Source organism: Tachysurus fulvidraco, chromosome 2, assembly GCF_022655615.1.
Source record: "Tachysurus fulvidraco isolate hzauxx_2018 chromosome 2, HZAU_PFXX_2.0, whole genome shotgun sequence".
NCBI lineage: Eukaryota > Metazoa > Chordata > Actinopteri > Siluriformes > Bagridae > Tachysurus > Tachysurus fulvidraco.
This window is the reverse complement of record NC_062519.1, coordinates 14,619,965-14,630,735: the sequence shown is the minus strand read 5'-3', so window position 1 is coordinate 14,630,735 and position 10,771 is coordinate 14,619,965. Positions and strand designations below refer to the sequence as shown.

At 37.3% G+C, this 10,771-nt stretch overlaps 1 protein-coding gene across 1 annotated transcript; it reads right to left on the bottom strand.

Moving 5' to 3' along the window:
- Nucleotides 1-22: 22 nt before the first annotated feature.
- On the bottom strand, nucleotides 23-6,875 carry LOC113661926. Its single transcript, XM_027176484.2, has 3 exons — nucleotides 6,692-6,875; nucleotides 1,609-2,991; nucleotides 23-370 (listed from the first exon to the last, which is right to left on the bottom strand). The coding sequence occupies exons 2-3, from the start codon at nucleotides 2,758-2,760 to the stop codon at nucleotides 86-88; spliced, it is 1,437 nt and encodes a 478-aa protein (XP_027032285.1). The 5' UTR covers nucleotides 2,761-2,991; nucleotides 6,692-6,875; the 3' UTR covers nucleotides 23-85.
- Nucleotides 6,876-10,771: the final 3,896 nt, after the last annotated feature.

The window sequence follows — 10,771 nt, the reverse complement described above, 5'->3', positions numbered from 1 at the left end:
AACATCTTTTTTTATTATGTAAGTGGTTGTGTATATAGTTGTATATTATAAAATAAACTTTGTAACTCTGTTGTCCTGTTTAATTTTATTGTATGATTCTGAGTTCAGGGGCTGAACTGTGTCTCCTTCTCAGTTTACTCGGGTTTGCTCCCTCCGCACAATTCGGCAGTCCGACATCACCCCCGCCTGTGCCAGGGCGAGTCGCTTGAGCAGGTGAAACGGGTACAGGTGTGAGTGCCAGGCACATGTCCCCCAGGTGCAGCTGTTGGCAGCGCAGGCAGCAGAGATTAGCAGTTCTGTCAGGGTGGCAAGAAGACCAGCCACGACTGCACACAAAGAACGGGTATTCCTCACACACCTCCAGCGAGATCTGTGAAACACACCCAGGTTTAATTGTTATAGCACCCAAACACCACTCATTTTATGTGGAACATAATGAAAAGGAGCGAATGTGCAGCTGGCGCACGCTAATTCATGTTTCCATTAAAGTTCCTCTGTCTTCATGGTTGCCAAAGATCACACTTACAGCATGTGCTAGGTGGCTGAACTTTAAGGGAATCGTTCGGGAATCTGTTTGCTTTTCAGAAATAGCTGTAAATATCATCTTCATTATTGAAAATCTGTTACAATGTGAACATTTACTCAGAACTTTTCCAACGGACTAGCATGGTACAGAAACAAAGAAATGATCTCGTGATTATTTCTAATCCCGGTTTATTTAATTTGTTGTTGTCCCTCAGCTGCTCCCTGTTTAGGGTCACATATTTGCTTTGGCACAGATTTTAAACCAGATGCCCTTTAAGACACAACCCTCTCATTTTTATCCAGGCTCAGGACTGACTAAGAGTTAACCCCTTGGTTCCCTTCTCAGGAGTCAAAACAATGGCACGGCAGTGAGCGCACAGGATCATGCCAATGGAAATCTAGGAATTCCCCGGCTGTATTAAATACCCATAATAAATTTGTTCAGACTTCTTGCCAAGAAGACAAAAACCAAATCCAGTGGCTACATCTTGACTCTGTTTTCAAAAATCCATCAAGAGTACATGGGAAGAACAACCTGAAACTTTGCACACTGTAACCTGAGCTTAAGATCAAACCAGGCACCAGTGTGGGATATAACAAGCTATCAAGCTGCAATCTACCGACTTGTACAGCAACATTCAGTAGTCCTGTAAAATAACACTCTCCTCCAGAAAGTTATTTTTGTTTGTCTGCTTTGTTTTTAAACTTAAAACCCAGTGGTGTGTAAAGGTTAACTAAACTTAATGCTCCTCCATCTGTGCTGCTGTTGTTAGCTTTTCTACAGTTACCAAATATTTACCACTCTTGGAGAAGTGAAAGTTGTGCTCTGAAAAATCAAGTGTAAGCTGGTGTTAATATAAATCTGTTTTTGGTGTTTGAAAATGTTTAAAACCGTTTGCTAATAGTGGGTCGTGGTTTCAACATTGTAACAATGTTAAAAATATCTGTACTTACTTAAACAGTGTACCATGTATCAAGTGTACCATGCTGTACCATTCTGTCCTATGGAAAAGCACTCTAAATCTGTTTTACAAGGATTTTTCTTCCAGTAATTGCTTATGAAACATTGTTTTGTGTTTGTACCTTAGAATGGAGGTTATCGTCAACTTCTACTTCCAAACAGATCAGTCCAGGTTTATCAGAGCTTGTGATCTTCTTCACAGTGAACCTCGTCAGACTTAACTCTGGGCATGATGCGGTACAGCACTTGAAGTCCTCCAACTGTAAGTCCTCCACACGCTTCAGCCGACCCCCATCGAGCTCGATCAGAGATCCCTCAAAAAAGCGTGACCACAGCTGAGAGGAAGGTAATGCATTTTCTTGCTGTTCCCGTGCCTCTATTTTTTCACTCCTGGCCAGCAGAGGGTGCTCATCTCTCATAGTCACCTCAGTCCCTGATTTTAGCTGTTCGTTTTTGGAACAAGACTGGTGAATAACAGGAAACTGCTGGGGCTCTAGATCCTCTGTCTTGGAGACTCTTTCTTGTGATAAGTCCTTAAACACAGAATAATACTTGTGTCTGGGAAGATCTGTTCCCGTCTCTGCAAACCGACCAGGATTCTGCTTTATACCTGCTTGTACGTAGCTCCTCTTCCTCATCCTCATATCGTTTTTAACGCTCTCATTCCGTAGCCTCTCATCCCACTGAGCATCTCTTGCGCTCCCCATGTCAAACTGCCCACTTGGGGCATCTTTATGAATGCTTCTGTTGTAATGAGACGCCAAAGGCCGAGGTACAGGCTTTATGATTTTTGGCTTGCACTGATTGGAGAACCTTCCATAGCTCTTAAATAACAAATCTCTTTGCTCTGTAAGAGGAGTGTAGCTCCAGTAGGAAGATGTTCCGTGAAAATCGTGGATGCTCGTCGGATTATTCCTGTTATGGTTTGACACACCCAAGAACTGTTCACTGCTTTCAAAATATGGACCCCAGGAAGAAAATGTACCATTGTCACATGGTACAAAAGGGTGTAAAAGTACTTGGTTTGACGCACAGCCACCGTCAGTCCACAGCGGATGATATGCGGCTGCAGAATGAATATCGATGTAAGAGACGCTTGTCGGTTCCCGTGGCCTTCTAGATCGCCTGAAGTTTTGATTCTGATTCCAGAAAGGAGAAGGTGTCTTGAAAACCGGCTCAGCTGGAGCCTCGTTTAAGTTCTCTCTCGAATTCCTTTTCTTGAGTGGGAGGGTTTTAGGAATGGAGGGAGAACCCCTTAGGCCATTTGCCGCCATGGTGAGGCCAAGTATTCTAGCACACTACTTTCAGAGGGTGTGTTTTTCACATGTTGTCACTAGTTCAAAAGCGTCAATAAAGTCTAAATGGCTGTATTCCGTTTTAGTTTAATCCAATTCAGGGGAAATATCCAGTCCAGATTTGAAATATTGTGGGTTTCTGAGTTCAAACCTTGGTGTGTTTTGGGTTCGGCTCAGCGTGAAGTCCAGTGTGAAGACGTGTCGGGACTCCTGTGAGAGAACAGATGTGTTATTGCACTCTAATTTGATTAATGTACAACCATTTTAAATACAGAATGCAGCATGTAACATGTACACTCTTAAAGCACAAAAACACTGAGTAGCTTCCAACTAACTTCTGTGATTGTTGCTGTCAAAAACGCTTAATTTTGCTGTACATTTTTTTCAAAATGTGCAATTTTGCATGAAAATTCTTGAATTGGCAAAATTGTGAATATAGAGTTTCTTTTAAACTCCTTCCGATGAAGACACATGAACCGAACAGGTCTTTGACTGAATACGTGTGATGATGACGTCAAATGATGAGCCTTGAGGAAAAATTGCAAACTTCCCAGAATATTCCAGACTTTTCTTGAATTTGCGTTCATTTTATTGATCACACAATCACAATATCCTGGAGGAACCGTTAAACAATAGACATACAGGACTCCTATTTCTGATGTGTTTTTGGCTAAGCTAGAGGTTCTCAGCTCAAGTCCTAGAAACCCACAGTCCTACACTCTTAAAAAAAAGGTTTCCCAAGGATGGTTATCGGTCCAAGCTTTCTAAAAGGGGTTCTATTTGGAGGCTTTTCTGAAACAAAATCCCTTCCCCTGAGCTTTCCCCAGCACTACAAACTGAAAAACTCTTTAGAGTGCTACTAGGAACCTTTTTTTTTCGAAGTGTACACTGACTTTTAAGTTCCCCCTGACCTCATCAAACATGGTTCAGTTCCTGAGGGAGTTGATAATGAGCTGATGAATTGGCTGTGAGATAAACACATGGTGGCCTGGAGATTAAAGTCCTGTGTTAGTGACTGGAAGACTATGAAGTCAAATCCCATGAGTTGCAACGTTGAGCCCTTAACCCTCAAGTGCTCGGCCATATGCTCGGACTGTATTCTAGATCGCTTTTAAGTGGGTTTGGATAAAAGCGTCTGTTGAACGAATAAATGTAGACGAGAGCGGGGAAAAAACTTGAAACTTTGCAGATCAGTCTGCATGCCTTGAGTTGGGAACAGGTTCTAAAGGAAACATGGTGAATTATGTGGTTTGGTGGCAATTATGGACCAATGACCAAAAAAAAAACACCACCACCAAAAAGTGAATGGGGAAAAGTTTTCTTCAGCATGCTGTATATAAATGACTAAAGGTTGGGTTTCTGAAATACTCAGAGGAAACCAGTCTTTAAAACTGAGCACGTGGCAAAAACAGGTGATATCACTGCACAAAAAAATCCCCACACTGTCGCCATTCATCTGGTCAGTGAAGTGTGAGGAAAGTGTGAGGAAAACAGCTCTGAAACAAGTGCTTTTATTACGCTTTCTTAGACAGCTTTCAGTCCTTGACATTCTATAATGTCTGTGATACTTGATTAAAGTCTGCAAATTTCAATCTCTTCTCTTGTCTAAGAGCGTTACTATGGAAACAAAGTGCATATTGCAGTCTATAGGAGGTTAAGAGTGAAATAAATGCAGTTCGTGCTGGAAGGTTAAAATAAAACGGCAGCAGGACACCTGTTCATTCAAAAGGAAGCCGTCTCTAAACTGAACCGTTCTGGCTTGTCTGTGTGAGCGTGGATGAAATTTATGGTCTCTATTTATAACAGCAAAAAACCTTAAACCTTAATAAATTAGAGCTAACTTAAAGGAAGTTTACAATATTTAGCTATGACAGTGGTGTATATGACAGTGCTATGACAGTGGTGTATATATATATATATATATATATATATATATATATATATATATATATATATATATATATATATATATAAACTACTGTTTTTTTGTTGATGTACCACTGGTTGCACTCTAAATGTGTTTGTGCTCAATAGACAGTTTTATTTTTGTTTTTGTTAAGATGATACTGGAAACATCTGAAAATCAGCACATGTAGCAATTCACTAAAGGAGAAAGGACACGAAATAGGTACACTAGTTGATCGTAGCTCATTAGATCGGCAGATTAGATTAGATCGCTTAATTAAAAAAGGATTTAATTATGGGTTTTTTTCTTAGTTGAATTTGTGTACTTTTTATAAAACACGCTTATATATTATACAATCGACCACAATCATGCATTAATTATAGAATATCAATTCATTTTCTATATATTGAATAATTTAGATCCTAGCAAGAAGTCTTCCTAAGCACCAATTTTATTACTATTTTTTTTCTGCTTCATAGGATCATTAGCTATGTTGCCACCTCTGGATAAGAGCATCTGTGAAATTATTTAAATTTAAATGTAAACACTTCGGGATTAGATGTAATACACAAAATACTGTATATAGCAACCACTATGCAAGTGCTTCTGAATAGGTAGGAGATGAACATAGATATTATTTTTAATATTCTTGACCTTTTTTTAATTGAAAATGAGCTTATACAGAAAATGAGTCGATGGAGGATAATTTGTGCTATTTTATTATTTCTATCCGTCTGTTTCATATTAAGGCAAAAAAAAAGGATTTTTTTTTAAAGAAACATTGAGAAATATAAATCAGGAAGACTTGTGTGTGTGTGTGTGTGTGTGTGTGTGTGTGTGTGTGTGTGTGTGTGTGTGTGTGTGTGTGTGTTTAACTATTTGTCTTCTAATTAACCCTTTGAAGTAATAGTTATTCCTTCATTTATATTCAATCACATGATTCAGTAACTACAGTGAAATTAACAGGAAAAGTGTGCAGTTACAAGAGGGATGAATATAAACCTGGATGTTTCCTAATTGTTTTTTTTTAAAGAAGAATTGTGTTTAAAATCCAGGATGCAAGGACACTGCACCATGTCCCAGTACAATACAGAGAAAGTAGAGGCATGTTTCATGAGATTAAATCTGCAAACTAGCATCTAGTGTCAAAAGGCAAAATAGTGTTATCTACAGTAGGCAAATACTACGAAACCAGAATAAACATCTATGCTCTAGTTCTCATCCAAACAAGAGGCAGCCAACTGACTGATGCATCTTCCTTCTTTTAAGAACAGAACTGAATCCACAAGAAAAATGTTAAATTAGCAAACTTTCTAAGGGATCCAATACGATTAGAAAAATCATAGTGCTCCACTCCACTCTAAGCCTCATCCTGACTTCTGCCCCTAAATCTGAAAAAATCATTCTCTCTGCACAAGTTCAAATAAATCTCTTAAAGATGCAGTAAGCATCATCATGTGTTGTATGTATGTAAAGTTGATCACACAATGTGTGATTTATAATCCACTGAGACATTGGAAGTCAGTGGCACGACTCACGCGTGACAACTTAGACGTGAAAAGGTGTGGAGCACAAATGATATTCACAAAGCTTCAAATCGTGACTGTATATACAGATAATTTTCATCCATCCCCAGAGTAAGCATGTTACCTCACAGCCCTTTAAATGATATATGCTAAATAAATAAATTAAAATCTTTCAAGCAAATGAAGTGTGCAGTGAATGTCTTTATGCTTGTAGAAAAAAAGTGCTGACACAATTCACAGTAGTGTAGAAACATGCTCATTGGCACATGCTCATGCACATCAGGTTATAAATGCATTCTCTTACCAAGCTTACAGATTTTCTCGACTGACACAGAGTCTTATTATAACTCTTTGCACACTTTCAGGTCTCAAATATAGATTTGTACAGAATGCCATCTTGAAGCAATTGCATAATAGAGAACATACACACACACTTACATGCACACTTATACACAAACACATAGACACACACCACTACCTTGTTGTTCCCAGATGAGCACAACGGTCTTGTCTGATGCAGCACCAGGAGGAAGTGCATATAGTTTTGATGCAGACGTGCACACAAACTGTTATCTTTCATTCCTCCTACTCTCTCTCTCTTCCTCACTCTCTGTCTCTTCCCCTCTCTCTCTCTCTCTCTCTCTCTCTCTCTCTCTCTCTCTCTCTCTCTTTTGCTCTCTCACTCTCTCCCACACTCCTCTCTCAGCTCACGCTATCCAACACCTCTCAGCTTGTGCCCTTCTCTCTCTCTCTCTCTCTCTCTCTCTCTCTCTCTCTCTCTCTCTCTCTCTCTCTCTCCCCCTCTCTCTCTCTCTCTCCATCCCTCCCTACCACTCTCTCTATCATTGCAAACCGTATATTAATAAACATTAATGCAGTTTCACTAGTAGTGGGCGAAAAGCTGTATCGTGTGTCCACCATGTCCAGGGTTTATTGCGTAATAAGTGAGTGTGTGTGTGTGTGTGTGTGTGTGTGTGTGTGTGATACATACATAACCATATATACATTCTTTCTTTACCAGTGGATTCATTTACATTTATAATCACACATTAATGAGGCCAGTGGTGTTTAGTGACTGAACTGAAATGTCAAACAAATCGTAACACATGGTTCAATAATGAAAGATCAAAGTGTGTTACTCCTAACTTTACATCGTGCAATTTAGCTTGTGTGACTGAAGTAAAGCCCCCACACACACACAGACATGAAGAGGGATTCTCTGTTTGAGTCAGATCTCTGATCATCTGCCCACACACACACACACACACACACACACACACACACACACACACACACACACACACACACACACACATACATACACACACAGTCACTCTCACATACACACAAACTACACAACTCAATGTAAAATGAGGTGTCTCCAGAGTGCTCGTATGTATGTGTGTCCGTGTGTTTGTGACATTTAAGCTTAATGCTGATAGTTATGTTTTGCACTGTGCCCACACATTTTTAACAGCTGTGGTAAACTGTCTGTCTGGTCCCAAATACAAAACCAGTGCAATTTTCAGAGCTTTATTTTGGAAATAAATTGACATAGCCTACATGAATATTAATCACAGATATAACTGCTTTCATTTATGTCTTTAGAAAACCATTCCAGTCCTTACAGAAATGCTGAAATAAATGAAATATTACAGGTCACACACATTACCAAGGAGACCAGCAATCTGTGTGTGTGTGTGTGTGTGTGTGTGTGTGTGTGTGTGTGTGTGTGTGTGTGTGTGTGTGTGTGTGTGGGTGTGTGAGAATAAATGTTATGTCAGCAAAGCAGACAGGGTTGGGCAAGCTACTTTGAAAAAATACACTTAGCTAGGCTATGAATAAAACTAGCTATAATGTTATTCGAATTTGAAGGTTTCAGTGTCTATAACCGAGCAGCAATAGTGAGATTTTATTCATTTTAATCCTCAAATGTTTATTTCTCAGGTGTATGTCACTTAAAAATGTATGCTACATAAATGAATGTAGCGTGAAACCGAAAATACAAATGTTTACCTCAGAAAAAGATGGCTAGAGCTACACTACAAACTACACTGCAGGAAGCTATATCTATGATTGAGGGATGAATCTGTTCCCCTTTTTTAATTTTAGTGTATGCTGTTTTTTGATGTTATTTTCTAGATTTAAGTACTTCTTTTTCTATCACACATGTTATGTTTAGAAATATAGCTACGCTAAAGCTATGTATGTGAGCCATTAAATCATGTTAATGTCAGATAAATAAACAGGGATGAGTAAGTAACTAACAGAGCGGTAAAAACCGCAAAAGTTACAAATGTTACAAATCCTTGAATTATTGGAAAATATATGTCTGCTAAAAGAATTAAATACAGACAATGTATTGGAAAAATGGTGAATGGAAATGTTTACCTCAGGAAAGTTTAGGTAGTCAAGTACTACCTATGTGTACCCTATGTGTATAAATAAATAAATAAATAAATAAATAAATAAATAAATAAATAAATAAATAAAAATTTTATTTGGAGCTACTGTAAAAGTTTAAAAACTTGAAAAGTCATCCCTTAAAAGCTTTATAATATCTATACAAAGCAGCAATAGTTAGCAACAAGGCTAATAACATTGGTCACCCAAATGACGATGGGTTCCCCTTTGAGTCTGGTTCCTCTCGAGGTTTCTTCCTTTATCATCTATGGGAGTTTTTCTTTGCCACAGTCACCTCAGTCACCTCAGGCTTGCTCATTTGAGAAAAATAAAAATACATTTAAATATATAATATTGATCTTGAATTATTGTATTATATTAATCTTTATATTAACCTTTTGTTTTATGTTTATGTTCTGTAAAGCTGCTTTGAGACCATGTCCATTGTTAAAAGTGATATACAAATAAATTTGAATTTAATTTAAACAGCTTCCACTAAATGCACATATATAAGGTTTATTATATAACATATATTACATATATAACATTTAACTCAGAGAGCTTTAGAAAGCTAAACTACAGGATACATGACAACATTGAAAGTACATCTATGACTTATTTAGAAAAAAAATCTGTTCATCTTTATAATTTAATATATATTATTACATTTGTCATTTATTTCCACACTAAAACAACACACAATGACCAATGAGTTAATTGCTCTTGAATAACTCTAGGGTCACCGATATGGACTCTTTAAGCAAGACAAATGCAATTTAGGTTTATTTAACACTACAAGGGAAAGCTAATTACCCTGACCAGAATGAAGCAGTTACTGAAGATGAATGTATGAATAAATGAAAGCTTCCTAGACAACAAAAACTTCACAGAAACATAGAATAGCTAAATTAATGTTAATCTTTTAGCTTTTTAGACAGAGAAATGTTTAGAGCTTATTAGCTTTCATGAAAAATAGTTCCCAGGTTCCACATGCAAGCTAGTTTATAGTTGTAACTAATCATGGTATTAATCATCAACTAAATCATGGTATTAAAATATATTTTGTGTGATAGGTGTTATCTGAAACTGTCTGTATTACAAACTACTGCAAGGTTTATCTCATTTTCTTTATATAATACTTGCATTAGACATGTAGCCATGTAATCTACATTCAAATCAAAGCTATCATTCAGAGAAACATGTAGTTAACTCTAGTACTGTAAAGCTATCCTTTACAAAATGAACTGAGGCTATGTGTATTCTAGTATAACTCCTGACAATCAGTCACAATCTGCCAGACAGACATTTTGTCTTGTATTTCTGAAGAGACGGCTGCTTAGTTTATCTCCTCCTTCCTGACTAAGCTGCTATTAAATAACAAATAGTCAACTAAGCTATAAACTTCACAATGTTAACTAAATAAATTAAAGTGTTATATCAGTGATCAGTGCATCGTCTTTTATGAGTAATAAGTCATTATTTCGTAAGCAATAATTTGGGTTAGCTAAAATCTAGCTCTAAGTCTTTGACATTAAAGCTAAAAAAAAACAGCAACTTGTTTCTTTTAAACAGTCTACTTTAAACTTCACATACATTTGTTTGTGTGTCTATGTGTGGTTTTGATGAGAAAGGGCTAATGGTTGGCACCGAACAGATAATGCAGTGTTATTTAACACCCACCTGAACCCACTGCATACTATCACAGACAAATCAGTCATTTGCATTTGTTTAATAAAATCCACAGAAATACCAATTACCAGCCCTGGTCTCTTTTTTTCTCAGGACAATGCTAAGAGCCATTAGCAGCCATTAACCTTAAGTCAATTGTTCTTACAGACAGAAAATCATAAGCTGATTAACAAAATGCAAAAAACAACAACCCTGTTTTATAAGGAGCTGGATTTAAAAAGTAGTAATGATACTAAAGAATGCGGTTATTATTTATTCTTCTGAGCACTTTTGTGTAATTATAATGATCTGAAGGTTGTTTGATAGGGGACCCATTATTAGATACTTGCAAATGTGTTGTTTCTTAATTAAAAGTGAAAAATCATGTTGGATTTCATGTTTAGTATATTTATTAATGATTATATTCAGCTCAGTTCTTCTTAATCAGTGTTCATAAAGTGTTGTCTGTCATTATTTCTTTCAGGAT

Bases quoted from the DNA above. Each gene is read 5' to 3' on its own strand.
- LOC113661926 (XM_027176484.2), bottom strand. From the start codon at position 2,760: ATGGCGGCAAATGGCCTAAGGGGTTCTCCCTCCATTCCTAAAACCCTC. The intron at 371-1,608 runs GTACAAACACAA...TGTGTTTCACAG, and splicing joins ACGATAACCTCCATTCTAAG to ATCTCGCTGGAGGTGTGTGA.